Source organism: Baudoinia panamericana, assembly GCF_000338955.1.
Source record: "Baudoinia panamericana UAMH 10762 unplaced genomic scaffold BAUCOscaffold_6, whole genome shotgun sequence".
In the NCBI taxonomy this organism is placed as follows: Eukaryota; Fungi; Ascomycota; class Dothideomycetes; order Mycosphaerellales; family Teratosphaeriaceae; genus Baudoinia; species Baudoinia panamericana.
The window spans coordinates 476,262-502,987 of record NW_006911262.1 but is presented as its reverse complement, the minus strand read 5'-3'; the positions used below and the strand labels follow the sequence as shown (position 1 = coordinate 502,987).

Sequence of the window (26,726 nt, the reverse complement as noted above, 5' to 3'; positions counted from 1 at the left end):
TAGCATGGGCAGTCTGGCTAGAACTACTACCAAAACTCGCAAAACACTGACGCACTGATAGGGGTTCGATAATAGCGTCCTTGCATGGCGCTCAGACCTCGTGGTAAATGATTCGCAGGCAGCTCATCGGCTTCATCTCCGGCAGAGCAGTGCCTCTACATCTGAGCGCTGGATCTCGTAAACATAGCCGGTGCATGCGGGTGAGTGTCTCTCGCCTCTGCATGTATCCTTCTTGCGATGGCAAACCTATCCTACTTCTCCGACTCGTGTCTCACGTACCTGCATGTGGCGCCCCTTAAAACGACAAGCTTTCCAAAGCGCAACGGCGAAGGAACGTTCCGCTGCAGGACTCCAGCAAGCCGCAGTCCAAGCTTTCCATCATCCCGAGCGATCAACCACCCAGTGTTAATTTACGCCGTTCTTCGCTCTCCGACATGTCTTGTCACAATACGGCTCCAGTGCAAAGAAAGATGCCCGTATATCGATGACGGCTGCGGTTTTTATCGAAGCTCGCAAAGATGCCGCGCAGTCGCCCAGCGGCCTCAGGCTACGCGCGCATTGCGCAGGCTGAGGAGGAAGAGGACGATGACCCTTACTTCGATGAGGAGGAGCCGCTTAATAGCCATCGAGGTGTATCCGCAGAGGATGGAGAGTATGCGCCAATACAGCCAAAGCGCCGTGAGCGCATGCAGATACCGTCCGGCGCATCGTCTCCGCGCCGGAAAGGGCGAAGGCGAGCCAATTCTGGAGTTGATATTAAGGCTATCAATGCGCGTTTGGAACGATGGGCGGAAGAGATCAAAGAGCGCTTTAAGATTCGACGAGTGAAGGGCAAGAGTGTGGAAGACGAGCATCTCGAGATATACAGCTCGGTTTTCCAGGCACCGGATTGGATACGGCCAGCGACTAAGGAAACATTACGCGACGACTACGATGACAGCACCGAAAGGCTATCCAAGCTTGAGTTTGATGACCTGGTCGAGAGCGTGCGCACGGCGATTGAGCTTGGCGTACATCCAAAGCTCATCACCCAAGGCAGTAGCGGCTCGTATTTCGCTCGGAACAGTGGCGGGAAGACAGTTGGCGTCTTCAAGCCCAAGGACGAAGAGCCATATGCGAGCCGCAACCCGAAATGGACGAAATGGCTGCATCGCAATCTGCTGCCTTTTGCTTTTGGTCGTGCCATGCTCATACCTAACCTTTCCTATGTCTCGGAGGCGGCTGCTTATGTTCTGGATTGCCAACTACGAACGAACATTGTGCCATATACCGATGTTGTGGGCTTGAGCAGTCATAGCTTCCATTACGACTTCTGGGAGCGCAGAGCGTACTGGAGAAAGCGGAGGCCTCTACCGGAGAAGCCAGGCTCGTTCCAGGTGTTTCTGAAAGGCTACAAAGGTGCGACTGAGTTCTTCCGAGAGCACCCCTGGCCGGACAAGTACAATCGTGGGATCGACAGTACGCCGGCCATGACGACGAGAAGGAAGAAAGGTTGGGCGGACAGTTGCACGCCAGGCAGTACAGCCGTGGAAGAGGACGAGGTCGAGGACGGAGGCAGCGGGGCGACAACTGCCGAGCACAGTCGGACGAGGCCCGAGTTCTGGAACGAGGCATTGCAATTGAGCTTCCGTGAACAGCTGGAGAAGCTTGTGATACTTGATTATGTCATGCGCAACACCGATCGCGGTACGGATAATTGGATGATACGCATTGATCGAGACAAGAACGAGGCGGAGATTGTGGTTGAGCCGCCAAAGCAAGAATATCGGCCGGAGGATGGTCAACCGAACGGAGATGCTGAAGGCTACCGCAGGCGGCACGAGAGCATGGGCCCTACCGCAACGTCCGGCGGCCCTGTGGAGATCCCACGCCTTGGTGCCATCGACAACAGCTTGTCTTGGCCGTGGAAGCATCCAGACCAGTGGCGCAGCTATCCATTCGGCTGGCTGTTCCTTCCGGTGTCTCTGATCGGTAGACCGTTCTCGGAGCGAACAAGGCGGCATTTCCTACCCTTGCTTACGAGCAAAGAATGGTGGACAGACACACAGGTCAGGCTGCGGAAGTGCTTCGAGCTTGACGTGGACTTCCAAGAGAAGATGTTTGCACGGCAGATGGCTGTGATGAAAGGGCAGGCGTGGAATGTAGTAGAGACACTGAAGACGCCGGATCATGGACCACTAGAGCTGACGAGACGGTCGAGAGTGCTAGTGTGGGACGATGTCGTCGAAGTGCCGGTCGCAGTACCCATGACCCGGCCTGAGGAGACGAGGCGCGCAACCGCGCAAACTGTACAGCCACGACCAAAGACCGTTGAAGAGGAGGAAGAGATGGACATCTCAGCGGCACATTCAAGTGAGCCGGCGCTGTCCCACGATATTCTCGGGCTTTCTTCGCCGTCACACAACCGAACAGAGAACCCATTCAACCATAGTCGCCAAAATAGTAGTCAGGATGTTCGACTTGATGGAGAGGTTGTAACATCGTCTTCACCACACAAGGAGCTCACGTCTTCAACATCACATCTTCCGCCAACGAGCACTCGCCCGGGTCATCTCCGCTCCTTCACGAGCCGGCCAGTCGCTAAAAGCAGGGTCTCCTACGAGATCCCTCGCACCCCTGACCGTCGGTCTGCGGAACGGCGCAGAAGGTTCAGTTTCGCGGTCCGGAGAAGCAGCGGCTTTGACGAGCAAGATGAAGAAGAAGACCTGGGCGATCTCGGCTATGCTGCTGTTGGTGAGCAGGAGAGTGCGAGACGCAAGGTGACTGTTGAGCGCTTGGAGATGGTTAAGGGGAAGAATCCATTCTTCACTTGGTGTTAGTGATCACGAGATATGCTCGATGGCACTGTCTATATGACAGAAGTCCACATGATACCCCAATAAATGTTCAAGATACTGTAGACACATCCGACCGTAGAGCCTTGGCGATCTACTCCGCATTTAAGCTTATCTGAATGCGGCAGCAACCGCAGCCACATTTTGCGCCACGACGGTCTATTCCTCGTTAGACATAAATCACAGCAGCGTTCAGTTGCGCTTTCAAATCTTCTGCCCACGCTGTCCAAAATACTACTCTACTACTAAACCGATCGACCAGAGTAATTGCTTTCCCTCCATCATAACCAGAGCCGTACGACTCCCGACGTTGTGACCCTTCCTCGATCAAGACGGCGCTCAGCCTGGTTCGCCACGATATTGAAGCGCCCGAGTCTCCAGGGCTACCGTGATGGTACGCATGATCGACCAGCATTCTTCGACAGACTGAGTGTCGCCCGCCGGATCGGACCACAGCATCATCAGGCACTACGGGCCATGAACCCTTCGCTAGCGCAGCAGCTACTCAACCCGAAGAGCGTCGCGAAAGAAAAGTCCAAGAAGCGGACGCCAAATTACGGTGTGTCACTACAACCTCTCTTTTGCAGATCTGAACCTCACTTCAGAGTTTGGCTGCTTTTGGTCGAGATTGGCCATCCATTCACGTGCTCAATCTGCACCACTTTGCTATCGCATGATGAGCAGCTTTGGCTGTCCTCTTTAGCATCATACTTCCACTTCTTCACCAACATCTTCCATGCTTGTTGTTCTAGGCTGCAGTTCCCCTTCTTCTTACTGTACCTGGCAGCTTCAACACTTACTGCCATCAGCCATAGTGTTATCAACTGGTTTCTGTCCAGTCTACCATGGCTTCATTCTGGGACAGATCATGGGTTCCTGCGACAGGCATAAGCCCGTTCCGAAACGGACTCGATAGCCACCAAGCCAGCATGGAATCGGCCGAGCAACCCAACATGCAGGCATCAACTCCAAGCTTCGTGAATCCGGCGCACTTGTCGAACAGGTGGCACTCTCACGATGTCGGACACAGCATTCAACCTGCTCTGTCTTCACACTCTCCAACACCACCCTCCTTGCCGTCACTAATACTTACAAGTAACCAGCAATATCTGACTGAACCAGGTCCTCCGCAGTCACGCAAACCGGCCAACACAGCTGCTAGAGCTTCCAATGACGTCGCGGTCAACTCACCCAAATTTGACCCCAGATTGCTCCTGAACCCGAGAGGTGCTGGCGCAGGTGGCTCGGTCAAAAGCTCAGCGAAGGATGATACCAGCGCGGCAGATTCGACGGTACAGTATGCTTCGAACCATGATGACACGGATGGCGAAGGTCGTGGCATGAGCCATTTCATTAACGACCTTCATCGCATCACCGAGCGTGATTCGGTGCCACAGCGTAAGCGGAAAGTGGATGCCAATGACGAGGGTGAGGAGCCCGAGCAGAAGAAGGCAAAGGGCAACTTCAGCATTCCAGCAAACGATGGCATCGTCGGTGCCCATATGAAGGCCGAGCGTGAGCGGGTAGCGGCGCAGAACGGACCACAAAGCATGATTGACCTTACTGGTGAAGACGGCAACACCAGCACTGACATTGTCATGACCGGCGAGAGGCAGCTTCCGGCCCAGAATCCAAGCAACCAGGAGGTCTGTCTTGGTGTGTTACAAGCTGACGCCAACATTTCGCGCATCCCAACGTACTCAGAGAGGAGCCTGGTGGCAATTGGCACAGACGCCTGGCCGAGACTTAGGCTGGATTATCGGCGTGATCCCGCTGAGAATCTGAAGATCGTGCTTGTAGACAAGAGCAAGGCGCGCGACATAGGCCACGTTGCATTCAAGTACGCCGCCGCACTGTGCCCGTTGCTTGACGGTCAGAACATCAACAAGATACGGATGACGGTGTACCTCGACAGCTGGCGGAGAAGCAAGAACCAAGTCTCTGGCGAATGGATTTCAGAAAATTTGCACATCTCCGTCGTCTTGTATGCGCCCCGCAAGTACGCATCTGCTATCGGTAGAGTACTATCGCAAAGACAGCTCTTCCTGTCGTCTCCGACCACCATGGGCATCATGACGGGCAAGGAAGTCGCGAACCCACATGTGCCGACGAACTTCGGCGCACGTGGCGGAGAGAGCAAATCGCAGACAGCACAGCACGCAACGGTGCACCGCAGTGAGGAAGAGATTCGCCGTGACACCGAAACGATGTTTGACAGTCTCGTGAAGCACGAAGATCTTCCAGAAATGGAACCCAACAGCGGGATCATCAAAACGCCGCTGTTGGCGCATCAGAAGCAAGCTCTACATTTCATGGTCACCCATGAGCATGCAGACAGCCTTGCAGCCGGGCAGCCGAGCAGCTCCCTCTGGCAGTCCCGCATCAACCCTCGAGGCCAGCAGATCTGGGTCAATGTAATCACCGGCCATGAGATGTTCCATCAACCGGAGCCTACGCGCGGCGGCATTTTAGCGGACATGATGGGTCTCGGCAAGACACTTAGTATCTTGTCATTGATTGCGCAGACAATGTCCGAGGCGAAGGAGTTCAGTAGGCAGGATCCGCCGGACGAAAGTTCGGTGGAATGCAATGTTAAGGGCACATTGATCATCTGTCCCAAGTCTGTCATGTCGAACTGGCAGGAGCAGATTCAGCAGCATGTTCAAAAGGGCGCGCTCACCTTTTACAACTACCATGGCGCATCTCGCACCAATGATCCAGAGGAGCTTGCCAAGTACGACGTCGTGCTGACAACGTACAACACCGCCGCCTTCGACTTCAACGCCAAAGACCGCGCGCTTGGTGCTACCAACTGGTTCCGCATTGTCCTCGATGAGGCTCATGCCATCCGAAATCAAAATACTGCCGTCTCCAAGGCATGCGTCGATCTCGCGGCTGCACGCAGGTGGGCAGTTACCGGCACGCCAGTACAGAACGGCTTGGGTGACCTAGGCGCTCTCATCAAGTTCCTCAAAGTGCGACCCTTTGACGACGCGCAAACATGGAGCCGTGAGATCATCACGCAGCTAAAGAGTGGCAACACCAACACCATCGGTCACCTGCGGCTGCTTGTGGACAGCATCACGTTGCGCCGCATGAAGGACAGAATTGGGCTGAAACTCCGCGAAGAGCTCAACATTCAGCTTGAATTTGGCAAGGAAGAGAGGAGGATATACGACAATATTGCAGCTCAGTCTCGTAGGGACTTCGAACTAATGGAGAGGGGCGCGGTCCGCGGTAAGCTGCAAGGCAAGGCCTACACGCACATCCTGAAGTCGATAAACCGCATGCGCATGTTCTGTGCTCATGGGTTGGACATGTTCAGCGAAGATGATCGCAAAGAGATCGCAGAAGGCATGAATCCCGAAAACGCCATTGCGATCGAGCTTGGCGACGAGCCCGGCGATGAGCCAGACGCGTCCGTGTCGGAGAGGCAGGCTTACGAGACGCTTCACTTGCACATCGAGGCAAACCAGGACCAATGCCAGAGATGCAGCGCTAGCATCGGTCAAGCAGCAGCGGAAGCTGACGGCAGCCGTCGCGTGACCGAGGATTTCGACGGCTCAGCTACGGATGAGACAAGTTCAGGAGAAGACGGCGAGAAAGAGAAGCCCATAGGCTATCTCACACCATGCTTCCACTTCTTATGCGTTAAGTGCAAGAACGCCATGGAGGCGCAAGTAGTACCAACGTTGTCTAGCGACGAGCGCTACACATGTCCGGAATGTGGGGCGTGGACACGTTACGGCTTCTTCGACCTCAAGCGCTCAGCTTATCGCGACTTCGTTGAAGGCAAGCGTGCTAAGCTGAAGAAGCGCAAGGAGTGCAGTTTGGAGGACTACAGCGGCCCGTCGACCAAGGTCACGGCACTCATGGAGGATCTTGAGAAGTGCGCAGCCGAGACCTCTCAGCTGCCAGAAGGCGAGCCACCGATCCGCAGCGTGGTGTTCAGCGGCTGGACAATGTACCTCGACCTCATAGAGATCGCACTCAACGAGCGGGGCATCGGCTACAATCGCCTCGATGGCAAAATGTCCGTCAGCCAGCGTAGTCGTGTTCTCGAGCAGTTCAAGACCGACCCAGGAATCACGGTTATCCTTGTATCGATCAAAGCCGGCGGTCAAGGACTCAACTTCACCGCGGCAAACAAAGTCTTCATGATGGAGCCGCAGTGGAACCCAGGTGTTGAGCAACAAGCCATTGACCGTGTGCATCGTCTGGGCCAAAAGCGTGATGTGCAGATCAAGCGCTACATCATGGAGAACACTGTCGAAAATGCTGTGTTGCAATTGCAGAGGAGGAAGGAAGATCTGGCGAAGTTCACACTTGAGAGGAAGATGACCAAGCTTGACGAGGCGAAGAAGAGGCTGGAGGACTTGAAGACTCTCATGCGATAGGTTGCGCTGCGATCGGCGAGCGCGTGGAGATGGCAGTGGGCATGCTGCCTGAGCACGAGCGGCAGTTCCTGACGCGCATGCTGTTGCTCCCTCGGGCAGGGCATAGTTCGGGTCCGGCTTCATGTGCTCCTACCAATGCTCTTCTAGCTAGTCACCAGTGGTAGGTGTGTAGGCCTAATTGGTGAAGAGTTGTTGACCACTCAATTCAGGAATGATGATTCAGACCACGCTTCCAGTATAAGATGTGCCAAATTCAATGAATGATCGCTAACGCTATGCTAGAGAGTCTCCGCCTGCGAGACGCTCACAACGTGTCCTGCCCAGGCATACGTTGTAGCACACATAAGTCTCCAGTCACCTCCTGCTCGTCGAGCTACTCGCCCGACGCTGCTTGCTAAGCTTTCGTGGCCGTCTCCGCCAGTCATCGCGAGAGCGTCCTCGTCTTTCAGTTTCTTGCAACGACCGCGCCGCCACCAGTCGCTCGAGCTCTATAACCTCGGCAGCGTTCATAGGCTCGTTGTTAGCCGGTGGTGGACTAGCGAGTCGCGTGAAGCTCTTTCTGGCCAGCGGGCTTTTGCCAAGCCTGGTCTCGCTGTTCTCATGCCGAGTCGGTGGGCGCAGACTTGCGTTATGAACTGGAAGAGGTGCTGCCGGTACATCGTTGACTTGCGGATCGAGCAGTGGGTCTGATGGTCCATTGCGATACGGTTGCGGGTCCTTAGTCCCGGCGTACGTTTGAAAAGCTGGCTGCGCAGGCTCACGATATGGAACGTCGAAATGCAACGACAAGGACGAGTCCGATGCTGCAGGACTGTACGATCCAATCGCATTTGGCTGCTCATATGGAGTGTTCGCCATCTGCGCAATGCGCGTCTCAAAATGCGCACCACCAGGCGGTCTCTGCGAGGCCCGGCCACGGAGGTAGATACGTGCATCCTTCGGATCGTCAAAGATGCTTTCGACCGGCTTTGGCCTGTACACCGAGCCGTCTGAGTGGGTGGAGTCGAAACTATCGCGAGCGAAGCGATGTCGAGGGTAAGGCTCGTCGCCATGTGCCCAGGGAGACCTCTTGTGAAGAAGCGGACCTGAATGGTTTACCTGCTGATACCATCCGCCAGGCAGCTCTTCTGCTGGTGTGAACCTACCCTCTACATCCGAGAAGGGCAGCAGCGGCGTCCGCTGAGGTACGTCCTGCGTTGCAGCGCCCAGCGCTGGTCTGAAAGTCTCCGGTACCACGTTCAGCTCATCACCGTTCTGCTCGGCATGTTCAATGACTTGCGCAGGAGTCGTGTGCTCATCAGCCTTGCCAGCGTCCGCTCGTGGTCCGCCCCAGGTCCGTTGCCCGGCGGTGAATATTCCGTACACCATATAGAGCCAATTCATGAAAGGGTTGAGTACGAACATTAGTGGGTACATCGCAGCTTTCAGCCGGCCAAGTTTGAGAGCAAAGAAGATCATCAGCGCCCAATTCAAGCCGAGTGACACCGCAATGAAGCCTACGGGCAAGTTGGTGATCTTCTGATTCGTCGTGATTACCGAAATCACCATGATGAAGAACAAAAGCGCGGTTGTCCGAATTGTGTTCTGCGCGAGGCGGATGATGAGCAGCAAAGGGTAGCGCTTCCAGAGACGGTAGTCTGTCAGCATGCAGACTTCATTGGTGATGAAGCCTAGGAACCATCGCCGACGCTGCTTCAGGAGGCTCTTGAATGTCTGCACAGCCTCTGTCTTGCAGAAAGCACCAGTGTTCATCTGTATCTGGTACCTTTCCTTTGCACCGATCATGAAGAGATGCGTGAGCCACCTGTCTTCGCCGAGATGACACTTGCCATAGTCGAACAAGTCGTTGCACTGCTCAGCTTTGTCCGCAAAGTAGTACTTAGCCATCTTCCGGAAAGCAGAGAATCGCAACATTGTCAGGGCGCCAGGCAGGCACGTAACCGCGCCGCAGCCGGACTCGACCGATCGCTCGAACAGCTGGCCATGTATATACTCCATGTCCTGTAGTAGCGTGATGAGCGAGTTCTTGGTAGTGGTAGATGTGATCACTCCGGTCATGGCGAGCATATTTCTCTTACTACCCGGGCGCAAGTCCATCTCATACATAAAATTCTGGATGCAGACCCTGTCCAGTATACAGTCCGAGTCGATGAATAGTAGGAACAGATTGTCGTTGCGTCGCAGATACTCAGCGTACACTCGGTCTATTAGCTTAAAGGTCTTTTTCTGGCAGCTTCGCTTTCCACCGTGCGGAAAGCGTGACACGGTGATGCGACAACTGCGGTACTGCACGTCGATGCTCTTTGGGTACGTTTCAAGTGTAAGCGGAACGCCGAGCTTCTCGATGGTGTTGAGATACAGCTCGTTCTCCTTGTCTCCGTCGAACGACAGGAAGATGTGCATGCAAGAAGGAGGATACTCGCAGTCTACAATCGAGTCGACGGTCCTGAGCAAAACATCAGGTTCCTCATTGTAGCATGGCATGATGATAACAACCTTTGGTGCGGAGTACTCGTCGAGCACCGTCTTGACTCTCCGCGTCCGGCCAATATTGTGTGTGATGAGCTGGTAAACGCAAAACAGCCATGGTATCTGAGATTTCAATAAATCTTAGTGTCAGCTACGGCTGCACCGATTGGGTTGGGCTTGAACATCGCTGTGCTTACCGTCAAGAGGCCGGCAAACGCCCAGAAAGCGAACAGTTGCAGGATCGAGACCATTCTCTCCGGAAAATATCGAACAATGCGGGACGGTAACGGCAGGGTGACGACCATAATTGGGAGGAAGATGCAGCGGAGAGCGAAGAAGACGATCATGTTGAGTATGGCCAGGATCCGAACACTCCATCTGAGTTGCCCTTCTGCCTTCTGGAAAACTTTGCACAGGCAGTACAAGAAAGCCAAAAGCCAGAGAACCCACTCGAGAAGGGCGGCCAGCATGACCGTGCCGACGATGCTCACGTAGACAATATCCTTTACTGGCCATGCGTCTTCGATATGTCTTCCAGCGGACGTGGCTGTAAAAGCTTGCAGCGCGACTGTTGGCAGCATACTTGGAGAGCAACCTGGGTCAGGTGGGATCGAGTGCTCCCTAGTATGATTCAGGCCAGTGTGATTGAAAGTACATTTCCAACATAGAAGTAGGATCTGCTCGACGTCAACTTCGAAAGCGTGCAGAGTCCGCGCCTGCGGTGCGGTGAATGCAAGTTTGACCCGGTGGCGTTGCTCGGGTGTAACAAGGCTTGCTGCGTTAGTGGTCGGGGTACAGCTTGCCGCCTGTCACTGTGCAGCGACTGATTGCGTGTACTGTGTTTGTTGCTACACGTCAAGCAGAGCAGGTCGTAGAAACTTTGACCCGACGGAGGTACTTGCCATGTTTGCCTAATACATCGGCAAAGACTTGGTCGACACTAGCTTCACGTGCATTCACGTGCGGAACGTTGCTTCTACATGGTATGCGAGCCATTGCGGAGAATGTTAACAGATCGGCCGTGCTGCGGTCGCCGACGTGAAGTGTTATTTGAGATTGAGGACGGGTGAGTTCAGATGTGAGTATGGTCGTCCCAGAGCAGTTTCCTGTCGCACCGCATTAGCGCACCTTGGCTTCAAGCAGAAACGCCGTTTGGGGTTAATGTGTGAACGACCAGTCCATGTAGTCGGCAGGGTAGCACCCCGGATATCGGATACATCAGGCTCATGTGCTTGTGATTTTCCGGTAAGCACGCTCCGAATTTGAGGAGATACCTTGCGATAGAGATCTCTCATTACTGGCCTGTAGGCGAATCGACTGGTATCCAGGCGCGAAAGCCTCCCCAAGCATCTGGCAGGGTGTTGCCCCTTACCCACTCCATTGTGCTGAATCCCGCGCCGTCGATCACGGCACTCCCATTCACACCACCGCTCCTGCCTCGAAAAGACCACCAGTGTCCGCAGATGAGCCCATACGATGGTATCAAAACGCCATGCTAAACGACAGTCCCGCTTTTCGTACACATCGTCCAATGCACGTTACCTTCCGCAGCCAGCTGAGTCGCCATTCGCGCCCAGGGCACCTCAAACGCCTGCTTACCCAACAGCAAGATGCTAGATTACGCGAGTAGTAAGGTAGCGTAGATATAAGAAGAAATGGTTGGGCGTTGTAGTGCTATAAGATGCCAGAGTCCTTGAGCGCATTCTGGAGGATCGTCTCCTTGACGGCGGCGAAGACCAAGCGTATATTCGAGGTATCGGTCGCTTGTGTGAGGCTGGGCCAGTCAGCGACAGTCAGCTAACCCAAGCGCGAACGTAAGACTTACTGAGGGTAGAGGTTGAGATGTGCTCTATTTACCTGGTTGAACCGCCATAGCAGGTACTTTGCTGCACGGTTGACATCGTCGCCTCCCTGGTAGTCAGGAAAGTAGTTGACCAGAGGCGACTTTTTCAGCTTCGCGCGAAACAAGTCGACCTTATTGAGAAAGAGGATGATCGATGTCCGCATGAACCATCTTGAGTTCACGACGGAGTCGAAGAGGACCAGTGACTCCATCATGCGGTTTTGGCTGCTCTCCTCCAGTAGTACTTGATCATACTCGCTCAGTGCGACGCAGAAGATGATCGAAGTAACGTTCTCAAAGCAGTGTATCCACTTCTTACGCTCGCTCCGTTGCCCGCCGACATCGAACATGCTGTACTCCATATTAGCTTCGTTGTGGCAGGGCCACGACAATCCTGCTTACTGTATGCTCAACTGATTCATCTGAAACCGCGTCTCGTAGATACCGGTCGTTTTCGTGCGAGCTCTCAGGACATCCGCCTCTGTAGGTATGTAGTCCGGTGCCGCTATCCTCTTCACCTCATCGAAGAAGTATGGCGCCGAGTCCATGAGATAGAACTCGTTCTGGTGCTCGAACACCTGCGATATGCACTTGTCCTGCCATACGCTCGCTATCGCTTCGCCTACTCTGGGATCGAGAGGTTGCTGCGTGTCCGGATCTACTGCGTACTCCATAATGTAGTCGCAGTGTTGTTTGTTTTGCGCATCATTAACTTCAACGCCGAATTGTCGCATCGCGCTCACCAGTGCTCTCGCGCAATCGATAAGGTTCTTGTAGATTGTATGTCGGTAGAGAGCAAGCTCGTCGCGCGTGTAACCATTTTGGTGTATGATCTTCATCTGCTTCACTATCGTGCTCTTCCCGCTCTCGCCGGAGCCTGTCCGATCATGGAGTCAGCATGGGCCTTGTCACACACGTTACATCAGACCTCGCTGGCACACGACGATGTCGGCGAGGTGGAATATCATACCTAGTAGCAGGATCTTGCATTCTCGCCGCAGCTTCTTCGAATCCTCCTCCAACGTGCGATCTATCATCTGACTGCGCTTCTTCTGGTCTCCTTCCTCATTGGTGCCGTTGCTCATGCATGCGCCCATCATGCAATAGAGCTATCCACGGCCGCCGATCGCGCGGGCGACCTCGCCAGCAGTGAGCGGCCACCAAACCAGCAATGAAAGGGTGCTGATAATGCGTAGGGGCGTGTAGGTCGTGTTGAGCCCAGACTATGTATCGATACCAGCACGGGGGAGGGATAGAGCGTGGTTCGGCTGTGGTATCAGCAGTTATTTGGCCCGGAATGCTGCGTCGGCACGAGACGGGAGCTTGCTCTTGCTCGCACGGGTAGGTAATAGCTTTGTTCGGTTGTCAGGCGGGCACTGACAGCTGAAGTCCGTCGTCTAGCGCGTGAGGAGGTACTTTCGTGCAGCTCTGGGACAAAGAGGGGTCGGCGATAGTCACAACATCTACTATCACGGGCGACCGAGGTGGAGGAAAGCAATAATGCAAGGCGGAATCCGCCGACGATCTCGAGCCCACGAGTGACGAAGGGGCCCGGACACCGGAACGCCTTCAGCTACTACTCTTACAGACGGAGGTCTCACCTGCACAAGCCGTGCAATAACCCAGACATTAACAAGCAGTGTGAGACGTTCCACTCACCTGACTCGTGGAGAGATCGTTCTCAGATTGCCGTACCGCTCGTCACAGTCTCTGGTCCCTACGGAATGCTACAGTCTTTCCGTTGTCGTAATGGTTCATCTACCCCCACAGAACTCACCATGAGCGAAGCCCGGCACTTACTGATATCAGTCCGGTCAACTACAACGGACATATTGGCATACATACAGCGCATGCGCGGGATGGCAGCGTTGAAGTAGTGTGAGAGACAGTCTTCCCTTTCAACATCCAGACCTCTAGAGCTGTGTAAGCCACTGACAATGCTTGAACGAGCACAACGGTGGATCGGTCTCGGCCACGCAGCTGCCGGATCTCAACGGTTGAGATCAACGTGTCGTTCTAACGTGCATATATTGAACCCTGATGATTGTTCGTAAGAGGCAGGCGGGTACCCGCCCGTTGGACAGCATATTAGGGCAGCCACGGAGACAGAGGCACAAGCCGAATAAGGCAGGTGCAAATACATTGTCTGCGCTAAAGGGTTGCTTTTAGTAGTCGAGGTTTGCGGCGAGAGACACGGTAAACAATCCAACCTGGTGCGCTTTGACAAGCATGCCACGTGGCGCGTCTTTCCCTAAGTGCGAGTTAAGCGTCCGGGTAATTGAGCTGTCAGGGTGTTGTCGAATGCGGCGGACGGCTTGGGGTCCAGCAGACTAGAGGCTGTGCTTCGGGCTCGGACGCTCAATCCGATGAAGCCTGTTCGAACAGAATGTCCAGTAACTACAACTTGTCTCGTGCAATTGTTACTGCTTAGTGCCTGAAGCAACCCGGGATTGAGTCCAGGTCTGGACGACGGACCGTGCTGTGGCTGGTGCGAAACACCGTTACGATCTTCGATCCCATCCGGTAGCGTGAGCCAGGCGGCGGAAGCGTCGATTCGGCGCAGTCAGGTCTTTTCTGCTCCGTTGATTGCAGCCGCGGCTTGTTCTACACTCTGCCCATTCTGTATGATCTATCGAAGCGCATCGTATTCAGCTCGCGTTAGACGCAATTAGAAAGCAATTTGGAACGTTTCGGAGCATTCAGAGCGCGCCCGAGAAACTCACGAGGCGCGGTTACGCGGTAGTAGCTCCGGTATTGCGAATGCAGTATTGATCGACCGGCACACAGACGGTTCCGAGGAGAAGATTGACAGGGCCATTTCTGCAGGCATTGCCCTTCCACCGCCATTGTCGAGCAATTCACGGCCGCCTCGAACAACTTCACAACCAATTTCGACTGGGTTGTTGTGGTGAGAAAGGGACAATCAACACGAAGCTTGTTTCGCCTGTCACAAGCCGCGGAAACTTGCCCCACTACAGCAAAGCGCACGCCCACGCCCGCCAGCGGCAATAACTGCATCACCGCCACACCTCCATACCGCTTGCGCCAGCAACGATATCATCCTGACTGCTGCTTGCACTCGAGCGGAAGAGCAGCGACAAGATGGCGGAATTCGTGCGTGCGCAGATCTTCGGCACGACGTTCGAAATCACGAGCAGGTGAGGGCAAGGCAGGAGAAGTGTGGAGTAAAGTGTAAAGGCACTGACAAGCGGACGTAGATACACCGACCTACAACCCGTGGGGATGGGAGCCTTCGGGCTCGTCTGGTAGGCGGAAGAGCAGTGTATATGTCTCGTTGGGACGCTAATGGTATGGCAGCTCGGCCAAAGATCAATTGACGGGACAGGCGGTTGCTGTGAAGAAGATTATGAAGCCTTTCAGCACCCCGGTGTTGTCAAAGCGGACATACCGAGAACTTAAACTGCTGAAACATCTTAAGCATGAGAACGTACGCTACTAATGCCACTGCGGTGAGAAAATGTTGGGCTGAAGCGTTGAGCAGGTTATCAGCTTAAGCGACATCTTCATTTCGCCGCTCGAGGACATGTACCTGGTCACCGAGCTGCTCGGCACTGATCTACACCGGTTGCTCACTTCGCGGCCTCTTGAGAAGCAGTTCATTCAATACTTTCTCTATCAGATCCTGGTAAGTGGGCGGGAGAGGACGATGCAGACTCGGCACTAACGATTCGTAGCGAGGCTTGAAGTATGTCCACTCAGCGGGTGTTGTGCATCGCGACCTTAAACCTTCCAACATCCTCGTCAACGAGAACTGTGATCTCAAGATCTGCGACTTCGGTCTGGCTCGTATCCAGGACCCGCAGATGACTGGCTACGTGTCAACCCGCTACTACCGAGCGCCAGAAATCATGCTTACATGGCAGAAGTATGACGTGGAGGTGGACATTTGGAGCGCAGGCTGCATCTTCGCGGAGATGCTCGAGGGCAAGCCACTCTTCCCTGGCAAGGATCACGTGAACCAGTTCAGCATCATCACCGAGTTGCTCGGCACTCCGCCAGACGATGTCATCAGCACCATCTGTTCAGAGAACACACTACGATTCGTACAGAGTTTACCGAAGCGCGAACGGCAGCCACTTAAGAACAAGTTCAAGAACGCCGACCCACAAGCGATCGAACTTCTGGAGCGGATGCTGGTGTTCGACCCCCGGAAACGTGTCAAGGCCGGCGAGGCGCTTGCTGACCCATACCTGGCGCCGTATCATGACCCAACCGACGAGCCAGAGGCAGAGGAGAAGTTCGACTGGAGTTTCAACGATGCCGATCTACCCGTGGACACGTGGAAGATCATGATGTTCGTTATACACCACAGTGTTCGCGTGCCGGCATGACATGCTAATATGATAAACGTAGGTACTCCGAGATCCTCGACTTCCATAACGTCGACTCAGCGCAAGCCGAGCAGGCAGCCGAGCAGAACGCATCTGTACCGTAGTCGTACTGAAACGAAGTGGTCATGGGTGGTGCAATGGAGTATGAAATGCTAGACGGGTTAACGTGCGGCACAGCAACAGCATGCTGCAGTGCACGGAATGGGCATGGACCAAGTCACAGATACACACACACGCGAACGAGGCTTTTGGGGGTTGGGTTGAAGCCCTCCTGCTGTTGGATCGTGAAACCGGCTGTTGGCCGATCGCCGCAAGCTGTACTCAGTTTCGTTACGGGCATCGATCAGTGTCGCAACAACGTAAGAGCTTCGGTTCCCGTTTAGCCTTGTCAAGAAACTGTCACAACGTGTCAAGGTTGTTTGTACTTCATGATGTTTTCGACGCCGAAGTTTCGCCGTATGCAGAATGAGGGTTGAGAATTACCTAATTCTAGGAATCTGGACGCATCGTACACATTTTGCACCTAGCTGTCAACAGCGTCGAAAGTGGGAAGACGAAGTTTAATGTCTGTTAGTGGGTGGAAGTACAACAGCATGTTCCCCAAGTACTTGCACACGAACACAGCAAGTTATCGGTTAGAACTGCAGCATTTACGGGTAATCTGGAAGGGATACAACAACAATTGAACATGTCATCATGTTTCGAGTCCTGCCTGGTCCCTGCTAGACGTCTATAGATTATGTCTGCTGGTACATTGCCAACCGAATTCATCTTCCTTAGGCATACAAGCTCGTAACCTTTGTCCCATTGTTGGGCAGCTTGACCCGTAAGATGGCTCCTGTAAAACAAACAGTAAACCGTTAGCAATATGCATGACAACAAACAAGGCCGAACATAACACGATAACATACCTGGGTGCTGTCGCAGATCCACGCCGTTGTTCCAATCAGGCTGGTAGGGGAGCTGATTAATGTTGAGGTACAAATACCCGTCGGCACCAATGCTTCCACCGTCCGGCCACAGAATGCGTGGGTCCCTAACGAATGGGTGCGTCTGCCCATCACGTGGGTTGTAGTAAAACACAGCGTTGTGCTCCGGAATTAGCTGGTAGATGAAACCGTTACTATCCCCCTCAAAACCGTTGGCGTTGCTCCCGCGCTGGCCATGGTTGGAGACGTTGGCATGCGCGTTGATCTCTGCAAGCTCGTCCGTGTCTTGCGCCCGCAGGTTCAGGGTTGGGACGCTGTACAGGTAGTTCTGCGAGAGCGGTGAATAGTACACGGTATTACCGTCAGGCGAGATCTGGATGCCGTCTAGACCTGCAAGGGAAGGGTTAGCGACGCCTCATGGAGGATGCATGTGTTATGCTCTCCGATTACGAACCTTCAAGTTGCCATTGTGCCGGCATTCCCTTCATTCTCAGATACAATGGGTGGCCTTGGTAGACCGGCAGATCTTGCCCTCCGCGAAGTACAGATTGATCTTGAGTAAGGCGACGCCATGAAATGCCGGTGCCGAGGTCGAGCATAATGAATCCAGGTCTGCCCTCATTCGAGCTGTCGACAAGATACGCAATGCCTTTCCCGCTGGTTCCGGTAATGTTGGTCCGGAGGTCGAACCTCAAATCGTTGAGGTAAGAGTCCGGATAGTGCCTAAATGAGCATTGAGAAGTATTAGCATGGACGCAGAATGCAAAGAAGTCTTCTACCTGGGAATTTGCGTACACTGTACTAGGGAAAGTGTAAGTCTGGTAGATGCTGTTGTTGGCCAAGCTAATCGCGACGAGCTTAGGTCCGCCTGGCTGAGCATAAGGCATGGATGGATCGCCTTGTGCGTTGTAAACCGTCGGCCGGCCCGTGTCCAATACCCAAAGCGTCTCTGGTCGTCTGCTGTTGTTGCTTGTGATGTACAGAGCCTGTACGCTGATGAATGCGCTGGCATTTCCCGATCCAAAAGCGATGCCATTCCATGTCGTGTTCAGTGCACTAGGCGGTAGGTTGAGCGCTGCGTTGGGATAGGGTGCCTCGGCGGTCAGGTTGGTCACCACGCCAAGCGTATAGTTGTAGCTGCCTCTTGTGTAGGACGTGAAGATGCGGCCATCGGAGGCCACAGCAATACCTATGGGCCATTGACCGTTGTCTTGCACGTTACGTCAGCGGAATGGGGTTGGTGCTGCGCCAGGACGACCAAGGCTTACAATAGTGTACTTCCTCTACGGCCGGACCGTACGTGCCATTATCGTACCGCAGCCTCGTGTTGGCGCTGGTAGCATTGTTCTGGATGAGGCCCGCGGTGGAGATGGTATCTTGGCCAATGACCTGACTGTAACCCACACCCGCAAGCGAGCAGGCAGTGAGAAGGGCGGAAAGATGCATCTTTGCTGTACCGGGGCAGCAAGAGTGTTGGAACAACAAGAAAGATTGCGAAGAAGTGGAAGATCGTCCTTACACACTCAATCCTTCTTTGCACCTTCACAAAAGCTAGGCGTCATTGCGATCCCCGTCCGTCATATCCGTACGCGTACACGGCACATGTCTTGCGGCAAGGACGGAAGAAGAAGCATTCGTACAAGTCCGCCTGGCTACCAAACGCTGTTCACGATGTTGAGGTCATTTCTGCGAGCAATGCCGGCTTCAAAAGTTCCAGGTGACGTGCCTGACGCCGATCGTGCAGCAGAGTGGGGCTGTCTTGACGGAGATCCTGCCGCTGAGCCGCAGGCGGCATGAATGTGTAGCACGTCTATTATTGCGCCTCTGTCAACAGGCTGTACTTCGGTATTGAAGGCTACGAAAGATGCGAGACGTCTTACACCTAAGCCGTTTCTTCAAATAGGAGAGAGATATGCTTCCGCTACCTGAGATGAAAATGGGGCCCGGCTGGGCTAGGCTCGAATGGTCTGAGACGGAATGCTTGAAACGATTGGTGGGCGTGTTCTGATCATGCCAGTGGCTTACACTATGTACACACACTTCTACGCCTTCCCAGCGGCCAGCTCCTTCTCAATCTGCAACTTCGCCTGCTCGCTGACTTTCCGGCGCCTTTCACGCTCCAGCTGATCTGGCCTTCTGACCGCAATGTCCTTCGGCCGGTAATCGCTGAACAACGTCTTCAACACCTTCTCCACGATCCAACAGCCCACATAATCCAGTACCATAGTCGCCGTCATCGTGATCTTGAACTCCGTGTTGAAGGGCACCAGCTTCAACTTTTCATTGATTTCTGGAATGAACTCGGTCGCGCAGCTGAATGCTACTGCCGTGACCAACACAATACCCCAGTACATGCCCCTGTTCTCGCGAATGCTCTCCCGGAATGGCCGGCCCTGGTAGTTGATGGCGAAGGTGGAGATCTGCTGGATGAGCTGAAGAAGGTAGATGGCGCTGTTGAGAAGAGACGGCTCGAAGTCACCTTCGAGGTTGATCAGGCTACGGTCTTTCTTGGGCTCGAAGCGGTGGACTACGTCAGTGATGTAGATGAGGGTGGCAATGTGCACGGCGAATTGACCAAGGACGGAAGGAATGATATACCAGTTCCAGATGTTGTTTTGTGGGCGCTCTTTGGAAAGTTCTTCGACGGACTGTTAGGCTGATCAGCAATGCACTGTAGTATAGAGTTGGAGAATTGATATACCTTTGCACGGGAGATGCTCAAGAAGCACACACTCATGAGCATGCCGCTGATAGTTACTTGCCCATCTCCGAACTTGATGCCATCCAAATACAGCACACTCAGACTGTAAGCGCTGATCAGGCAGTTGAGCGCCAGGATCTTGTACATCTGTATCGTGGCGACGAGCGTGCAACGTCCCTGTCGGATGATGTTGGGGATGGCGATTACGTTGGCGAGTTTGCTCGTAAAGGGCGCAGCAACGGAAGCATCACCGAGCTTGATCGTCGGTGGTTCATCCGCGTTCATCTCCTCTTCCATCATAGATAGAGACATCTTCTGCGCCATGGCACTGACGGCGTTCTCCGTTTTCGCTTGGCGTTGCTCCTGCGGCGCTTTGGGCCCATTGCTCTGCTGTACTGCTGGAGGCGGCGTGTACTTCTCGATTGAGCCATTGGCACTGCCATTTATTTGCGCGCCTTCCTTCTTCCCTTCCAGCTCCTCTTTCGCTTTGTTCTCCCGCTCCATGGCCTTCTCATAATGTGGATTGGTTGGCCCAGGCGGGTACAGATGCGCCACCTGAATGGGCACGGGCGGATGAGGTTGCTTAAAGCGCTCCATCATCTGGCATTGCTTCTCATAGAGTTCTTTCATCTTTGTTTCCCGGAAGTGTTTGGCGATCTTCTCCATATCTCCTTTAGTGCCGTTGAGCAGAGCGACACCAACGTGTGCTTGTTTAAGCGCACCGACATCATTTGTGCCGTCACCGGCCATAAGCGTGGTGTAGCCCTGCTCCTTCAAGCCAAGCAAGATCTCCTCCTTCTGCTTCGGGGAGACACGCGCATATACCCAAGCATGCCGCAGCAGAGTTGGCAGCGCTTTTTGACCCTTGAACTTCGCTAAGCCGTAGCCCGTGACGCAGATGTCCTTCGTCTTGAGTATATCCGCGTCAAGGTCTGCCGCAGGATCCACGCGAATGTTGACCTTGTCATCCACACTGCGCCACACCAGATTTTGGCCGCTCTCATCGTGCTCAGGAGCGTCCAGTATTAGCACGTCTCGGTCAACGATCTCAACCTGCTTGGCGACATGGACCGCCGTAAGTGGGTTGTCGCCCGTAATCATGACCACGCGGTGACTGCTCTCATTGAGCATCTGGACAGCCTTGATAGCGTCATCCTTGAGGGGACACTGCAAGACGAGGAAACCAGCGAAGTGCAGATCGCACTCTACCTCTTCCCGCTTGAGGTCGTTAATGCGACCCTGCTTGAGCTCATCGCCTTGCTTCATGAATTTGTACGCAAGAGCAAGCACTCTAGCACCATTTCTACTGAAGTACTTGTAGGTCTCCTCGTATTTCGGAGGTACGTCGACAAGGTATTTCCGTATTGTCTCTGGTGCACCCTTAGCTCCCACAAACGTATTAACCACCTTCTTGCCAGTCAAGCGGTCCGTAACGATAGCCGTAGCCACAGAGCTTTGACGCTTAAGGGCCGAAGAGAATTGGAAGCGGCGCTTGATTTGAACAATTTCTGATCCTTGGGCCTTACCCGCGCTGGGCTTGGCGGAGAGGGTGTCGTTCTTGCCAAGCGACCAGCCAAGGGACTCGAGTGTGGCCTTCTCCATAGGCTCACCCACGACATCACCTTCTTCAAGCCTGACAAGGGCGTGGGCGGTCGCGAGCGTCAACGCTGTTTCTAGACCAGTCTCATTAACCTTAGTGAGCTCAGTTTGCGCGCCATCGGGTTCAGACTCCGCCTCCTTGTCTCCAAGACGTAGTCCAGCAATGCCGTCAACCACCAAGTCCTCGCCTGTAAGAGTACCAGTTTTATCGAAGCAAGCGATATCCACCCGACCAGCGTACGGTATCCGGAAGGGTTCAGTGCAGAAAATTGCAAACTTGCTTAATGCGGCCAAACTCGTGTTGACAGCCAGGTTCAATTCCATTGGCAGCTCCGGAGGCACGACAGAAGTAATAATGAGCACGCAGTCTAGAAGTAGCTTCGAACGTTTCCGATCTTGCTTGACACCTTCATTCCAAACGTACCATGACGCCGCGATGGCGAAAACGCATAGAAAGAGGATGAACAAGAGCGCCTCAACGTTGTTTGCACTCACTCGCTCCGTCGAGTAGATCATAGTTCGGACAAGTGCGCCTTGGTTGGTTTCGAAGCCAGTCTTGATAACGACAGCTAATGCACCTTTGTCAGGCGCAGGTGACACGCCAGATGCGATCTGTGGGATGGTGTCCTGCGCGTCTTCGGACGCTGTACCGTGCTGTACCTGGAGTACCTTGGTGCCACCCCAAAGGAAGGCGTTCTTGTCCAGGCCTTCTGGCTCGATGCGTGCATCTGCGGGTCGGAGCTGGATGGAGTCTTTGAGCACAGGCGTGCTCTCGCCTGATAGCATGGCCTCGTTCACAATCGCGCTGCCTTCGACGAGGACCATGTCACAGGCGACCCCACTGTCGTCGCTCGTCCGGCCCACTGACACAAGATCGCCTGGCAACAAAGCATCGCTCTTGGTCTCCGTCCATTGGTTCTCGCGATACACGTAGACGTCGTATGGCTTGATGCTCATTCCGCGGAACTCTTTCAGAGTGCGCTGTCTTTGCCACACCACTGTCGATTCGAAGACAATGAGCATGAAGAGCGTGAACAGCGAATAGTACCAGTACTCGTCCAGCATCCAGAGCCCAACACAGAAGATCTGGAACACGAAGAATGGTGCTACCGCATGCTCCGCGAAGAGTTCGCCAAAGGTAGGTACCGGAATGTCGAAGATGTTGGACCCGTAATGCTCCTGTATTCGTTCGATCTCAGACCTTTTCTGCAGACCTTTCGACTGCTGGAAGACCTTGATCATCGGCTTCGGTTCCTCATCCATCGCGAATGACAACGGCGCAAAACTGTCCGTGTCGGCATCATACAGAAACCGCCTCTTCTGAAATAAAAAGCTGATGTTTTCTTTCCCTCCAACGTTGTCCTTCTTGATCTTGCATATCTCAGGTGACCCGGCGTTTGTCTCCGGCAGCACCTTGATCAAACCTGCACTGCGCACACTGCTCGCTTTTGATGCCGTGAACCATGCCTTCAGGTTTACATCCCAGAATGTCATCAGCCACACTAGACTTTGCGCGGTGATGATCATCCCAGAGAAGACCGTCGTCCATTCTTGACCGTTGATGTATTTGGTGTACAGCTCGGGCGAGAGATACACACTGAAGAAGATTGGCCAGACAATCGCAAAGGGCCAGATGTACGTATGCAGGAACAGTGGCCGTGGGTTGTGAAGAGTGGCCGACTTGATTTGCGGGCTGTTGACCAGCGGTACCCGTGAAGCCATACCGACGAACGCTGTATTCACGCACCCAGTGTGATGCTGCGAATCAGTGCAGAGGCACGGTGGGAAGTGTTCAGAAGCGGCGACTTGGCGCAAGCTGTCCGCGTTGAAAGTTACGCCTATCGATGCCAAGCGAACTTACTGCTGACATAATACAGCGCCAAGCGCTCTCATGTACGATATATGTCACAGCTGTGACATCTTCAGATGTGAAGCATTGAGAGAAGAGTAACGAAGGATTCGTGATAGGAGCAACATCAACAGCAGCCGGGCTAGACGTGAGTGTAGAGGTGATGGTATACTGAATGTATTCTACATTACTTATACAGCGCTTTTGGTACATCATCATGAGTCGTGCCATGCTTTCGGCACAGCTTGTTTACTCTCTGACAGCGGTCCATGGTCTTCGGCGACCTGCTTCGTTGCAGCTTCTGCACGTTGTCGCTTGCCTTCAATCTCCGAGTCCGAACTTGGGGCAGCGTCGGTGTGGACAGCAACTTTCTCGCCCCCACCGTGCGGAGAGCTCATGTTCGCCAGTGATGGCGGCGGGCTCGGCTCTGAGGGTGCGGGCGTCTCGGGGGTGGTTTGAGGCTTGGCAGGCTCTGATTGCGACGCCTGTGCATCTGCTGAAGGTGCCTCCTCGTCTTCTAGTTCCGCGCCGTATACGTCCGGGTGATCCCTGAAGCAATTTTGCATCGTCTTGAAATGCTCTATGCAGTCCACACCTTTCGGCTCATCTTTCGAGTAGACGAAGCAGCTGAAGGCAGCCTTAAACTGCTCGCCACATGGACCCGTTGCCATACCACCTAAGCAGGGGCAGTCCCAGTTGATCTCGCCGGTCTCTTCGTTAAAAGCCCCTTGCTGGCTCGCCTCCTCCTCAAGTCCTTCTGGTGAACCTACAATAGCCCCTGATGGTTCAGGGACAGCAACGCTTGCTGATTCGGGCTGAGAGGGCCTTGAGGCTGGTCTCGGTGGTTTTGGTTGGTTCCTGCGCTGCTCGGCTAGGGTATCGATGGTCGGATATGTCTCCGCTTCGTGTAACGTTTCTGGTGGCGCATGCGTTGCATCTGTCTTCGATCAGCCCTGCCTGACGAAGTATATTGATCTGCGTCGCATCTGCGTCGCATACATGCTGGCTCATCGGCGAAGACACTCGATGTGTTATAGTAATACACGACTGCGCCTGCCAAACCCCATCGCAGCGCTGAGCCTCGTAATGTCCATGTGTTGCTTCGTGACGCTGTGCTTGCGAATCGCTTATTAACGATTGAAGCTTGCCGGAAGGCCGAACTTGCTATGAATGACCGTGCGAGCCGTGACGGTTGCCGATACATCTTGGTGACGGTGCAAACGAGTAGGAGCACGGGAGACTGTCGAAGTCGTGATCGGAAGTTCGACAGAAAGACGGAGCCCTCGGAGGTGAGCTCCGCATCTGCTTCGAAATCATGACGGCTCCACGTTTTCCCATTGCCGAGCCTGCATCAGAGTGGCGTCAAGCGAACGATTAGCCTCTGCCATCCGAACCCTTTGCAGCAGTGCCAAGACGTGGTAGCATCGACGGAGGTTCTGAACCTATGGCTTCCAATGACAATTTGCGCGATAATATTGAGGAGTTGAAGCCTACACATTACCTTGAATCGCGGAGTTTGCGAGCAGGAGAGCATCTAACAGTGGCTCTCATCATTCTAAACTCGCCTATTCCAGATCTTGAATACTTTCGCAGACTGTACGACCATGCGTCGTTGCGCATTTGCGCAGACGGCGGAGCCAATCGACTCTATGACCTACTGTTGAAACAGTATGGCGAGTCCAAATGGATAGACGGTCTGCGTGCAATGCCACCGGACCTTATCCACGGTGATCTTGATTCCCTGCACGATACCGTCCGGAAACGGTATGAGCAGATAGGCGTCCAAGTAACGCAAGACACGGATCAATACAGCACAGATTTTGGCAAGGCTATCAACCAAGTGATTGAGCGGATGCCGACCGTACAGACTATCCTCGTAGCCGGTAGCCTTGGTGGACGAGTCGACCAAGGCATCGGTCTGTTGCACGAGCTGTATCGAGAGCAGAAGCTCCGGCACCCGCGCGTACGGTTTTGGTTCTTCTCCGAGGCTAGTGTGAGCACGCTGTTGAACACTGGTGCGACCGGGGTCCACACGCCTGTTGATGAAGGCTTGATCACCCGGAATATCGGTATATTGCCTCTCTATGGCCCCGCGACGATAAGTACTAAAGGCTTAGAATGGGACGTCGAAGACTGGCGGACGGAGATTGGAGGGCAAGTCAGTACCAGTAACCACATCGTCGCCGACCATATTACCATCAGCACCGACAACCAAGTGCTCTTCACCGTGGAGAGGGCGGCGTGATGTCGAGCAGGCCGTGTAAAGTGCTGTAGGCGAGCGATCTGCCTACTAATGAACAAATGCGTCCATTGCAACCCATTCGTTGCGCCGCTCCAGAGGCTCGCCCTGGCCGCATCCGTGGAGATAGCTGGACTGCAGCAGGTGGCGGTGCAGTCCGCCTGATGGAGGAGCCGGCGGCTGCATCTCTGTGTCCATCGGCAATGCGAGCGGCCGTTGAGTCCGAATGACGTGTGATCGGGCGCTGTAACGATGGTCAGGCGAACAATCGCCGCACATAAAGATAACATAGACTTGCCACTCGGTGGCACGTCAGACAGGCGAGGCTGACGAGCAGTCTCCTTGTCGTTACAAGCGGGGAAGAAACTGGCATGGCTGCAATTACTGGTTTGGCGAAGTGCCTAGTGGAGACCATTCGACTTCCCGGTAGCCTGTGGAATAAGGATGTACCTTGGAAACATCAATGGTTTGCTCATCTGCTCATTATTGCAACAACAGCTGCGGCAGCACAAGCCGTACGCCACTGCCGCACGCTGTGGGTTCCTGCAGCATCGTTCCACCGCGGACCATCATTTTCGCGTGCTTTGTGCCTCTCGCGCATGCCCGTCTTGTCAGACCCTCCGATAGACGTCAGTCGTCAGCTACAGTGCTGGCTGACCGGAGCTCATTCTAGAAATGCCGTGGAAACGTTAAGCATACAAACATGTTGCATCGATGGTGGACACGTGCAAAGCAAAATGCGGCAGCACGTAACAGAGGCCCTAATGACAAAAGGTCTATTGGCCTTCCGTAAGAAAAATCCTTGTCTCTGCTTTGCAGGAGAGTCTGCTGTTTTCATGGTTATTGCGCAGCAGCAAGCGAGTCACCCGTAAGAACGCTCGATCAGGACGTGTGTAGACTCTCGGAATGCGCCTTCGAGCGGATAGTCCTAGAGGGTTCTGGACGTGGTGCGACTCCGCTTCGTAGCGCAAGTACATGTAGGAAAAATCAAAGCTCGAGTGAAGTGAAGTGTGGCTAAAACGCTCGTGGCTGCTGTCAGCCAGAACTTTCAAGTTCCCATTCCCGCGACCAACGCACACACAGTCGTAACCACCATTGTTCGCAGCGCACAACAACGACATTGCACCACGCTTCCATCCCTTGTCAAGCAGCACCATCGAATTGCGCAAGTCTCGTGTCTTGCTTGTGTCACCTTCCACATTATAGCACATTGTCCGTGCCTGAATACCTCGGAAAGCGAAAGTGCGCCACGGCGACTCTCGAGAAATGGTGCTGGAATGGTGGGTGTAGATTTCACGGAAAGGGCAAGAGCCGGACAGGTGAAGATAACTTCACGGAGTCGGAAGAGTCTGGTCACATTCCGCCTAGTCAGTCAAGCTACATAGCCTTCACCGGCGCAAGTCTCAGCGGGCTACATGGTCAGATGGCTGACCTCTTCTTGTTTCATAGACATCATAGCCAGTATAAGCTGCTCACGTAACTGATCGCCACCGTTCTGCTACATCCTTTTCGTC

General features: G+C 54.1%; 10 protein-coding genes across 10 annotated transcripts; 5 read left to right on the top strand and 5 right to left on the bottom strand.

The window, feature by feature from the left end:
• Window positions 1–261: 261 nt before the first annotated feature.
• Window positions 262–2,834, top strand: BAUCODRAFT_472794 (uncharacterized protein). The gene has a single exon (XM_007678284.1). The coding sequence runs from the start codon at window positions 519–521 to the stop codon at window positions 2,817–2,819; it is 2,301 nt and encodes a 766-aa protein (XP_007676474.1). The 5' UTR covers window positions 262–518; the 3' UTR covers window positions 2,820–2,834.
• Window positions 2,835–3,231: 397 nt separating this feature from the next.
• On the top strand, window positions 3,232–7,448 carry BAUCODRAFT_472676 (uncharacterized protein). Its single transcript, XM_007678283.1, has 2 exons — window positions 3,232–3,393; window positions 3,957–7,448. The coding sequence occupies exons 1-2, from the start codon at window positions 3,312–3,314 to the stop codon at window positions 7,229–7,231; spliced, it is 3,357 nt and encodes a 1,118-aa protein (XP_007676473.1). The 5' UTR covers window positions 3,232–3,311; the 3' UTR covers window positions 7,232–7,448.
• A 1-nt stretch (window position 7,449) lies between these two features.
• On the bottom strand, window positions 7,450–10,513 carry BAUCODRAFT_472520 (glycosyltransferase family 2 protein). The gene is made up of 2 exons (XM_007678282.1): window positions 9,898–10,513; window positions 7,450–9,823 (listed from the first exon to the last, which is right to left on the bottom strand). The coding sequence occupies exons 1-2, from the start codon at window positions 10,279–10,281 to the stop codon at window positions 7,586–7,588; spliced, it is 2,622 nt and encodes an 873-aa protein (XP_007676472.1). The 5' UTR covers window positions 10,282–10,513; the 3' UTR covers window positions 7,450–7,585.
• Window positions 10,514–11,374: 861 nt separating this feature from the next.
• BAUCODRAFT_70713 (uncharacterized protein) lies at window positions 11,375–12,640 on the bottom strand (the record flags this gene model as incomplete). The annotated part of the gene is made up of 4 exons (XM_007678139.1): window positions 11,375–11,474; window positions 11,526–11,894; window positions 11,946–12,420; window positions 12,514–12,640. 4 exons carry the CDS (start codon window positions 12,638–12,640, stop codon window positions 11,375–11,377), a joined length of 1,071 nt encoding a protein of 356 aa, XP_007676329.1.
• A 2,005-nt stretch (window positions 12,641–14,645) lies between these two features.
• BAUCODRAFT_69717 (uncharacterized protein) lies at window positions 14,646–15,999 on the top strand (the record flags this gene model as incomplete). The annotated part of the gene is made up of 6 exons (XM_007678073.1): window positions 14,646–14,701; window positions 14,762–14,809; window positions 14,862–14,991; window positions 15,046–15,189; window positions 15,239–15,858; window positions 15,918–15,999. 6 exons carry the CDS (start codon window positions 14,646–14,648, stop codon window positions 15,997–15,999), a joined length of 1,080 nt encoding a protein of 359 aa, XP_007676263.1.
• A 478-nt stretch (window positions 16,000–16,477) lies between these two features.
• On the bottom strand, window positions 16,478–18,670 carry BAUCODRAFT_33697 (uncharacterized protein). The gene is made up of 5 exons (XM_007677876.1): window positions 18,093–18,670; window positions 17,620–18,034; window positions 17,279–17,547; window positions 16,807–17,214; window positions 16,478–16,733 (listed from the first exon to the last, which is right to left on the bottom strand). The coding sequence occupies exons 1-5, from the start codon at window positions 18,268–18,270 to the stop codon at window positions 16,672–16,674; spliced, it is 1,332 nt and encodes a 443-aa protein (XP_007676066.1). The 5' UTR covers window positions 18,271–18,670; the 3' UTR covers window positions 16,478–16,671.
• Window positions 18,671–18,804: 134 nt separating this feature from the next.
• BAUCODRAFT_33696 (uncharacterized protein) lies at window positions 18,805–22,891 on the bottom strand. The gene is made up of 2 exons (XM_007677875.1): window positions 19,526–22,891; window positions 18,805–19,472 (listed from the first exon to the last, which is right to left on the bottom strand). The coding sequence occupies exons 1-2, from the start codon at window positions 22,844–22,846 to the stop codon at window positions 18,867–18,869; spliced, it is 3,927 nt and encodes a 1,308-aa protein (XP_007676065.1). The 5' UTR covers window positions 22,847–22,891; the 3' UTR covers window positions 18,805–18,866.
• Window positions 22,892–23,188: 297 nt separating this feature from the next.
• BAUCODRAFT_107940 (uncharacterized protein) lies at window positions 23,189–24,391 on the bottom strand (the record flags this gene model as incomplete). Its single annotated transcript, XM_007678281.1, has 2 exons — window positions 23,973–24,391; window positions 23,189–23,910 (listed from the first exon to the last, which is right to left on the bottom strand). Exons 1-2 carry the CDS (start codon window positions 24,175–24,177, stop codon window positions 23,189–23,191), a joined length of 927 nt encoding a protein of 308 aa, XP_007676471.1. The 5' UTR covers window positions 24,178–24,391.
• Window positions 24,392–24,417: 26 nt separating this feature from the next.
• On the top strand, window positions 24,418–25,218 carry BAUCODRAFT_122372 (uncharacterized protein; the record flags this gene model as incomplete). The annotated part of the gene is made up of 2 exons (XM_007678280.1): window positions 24,418–24,487; window positions 24,515–25,218. 2 exons carry the CDS (start codon window positions 24,418–24,420, stop codon window positions 25,216–25,218), a joined length of 774 nt encoding a protein of 257 aa, XP_007676470.1.
• A 365-nt stretch (window positions 25,219–25,583) lies between these two features.
• BAUCODRAFT_24159 (uncharacterized protein) lies at window positions 25,584–26,084 on the top strand (the record flags this gene model as incomplete). Its single annotated transcript, XM_007677798.1, has 1 exon — window positions 25,584–26,084. The coding sequence occupies one exon, from the start codon at window positions 25,584–25,586 to the stop codon at window positions 26,082–26,084; it is 501 nt and encodes a 166-aa protein (XP_007675988.1).
• Between the last annotated feature and the right edge of the window lie 642 nt (window positions 26,085–26,726).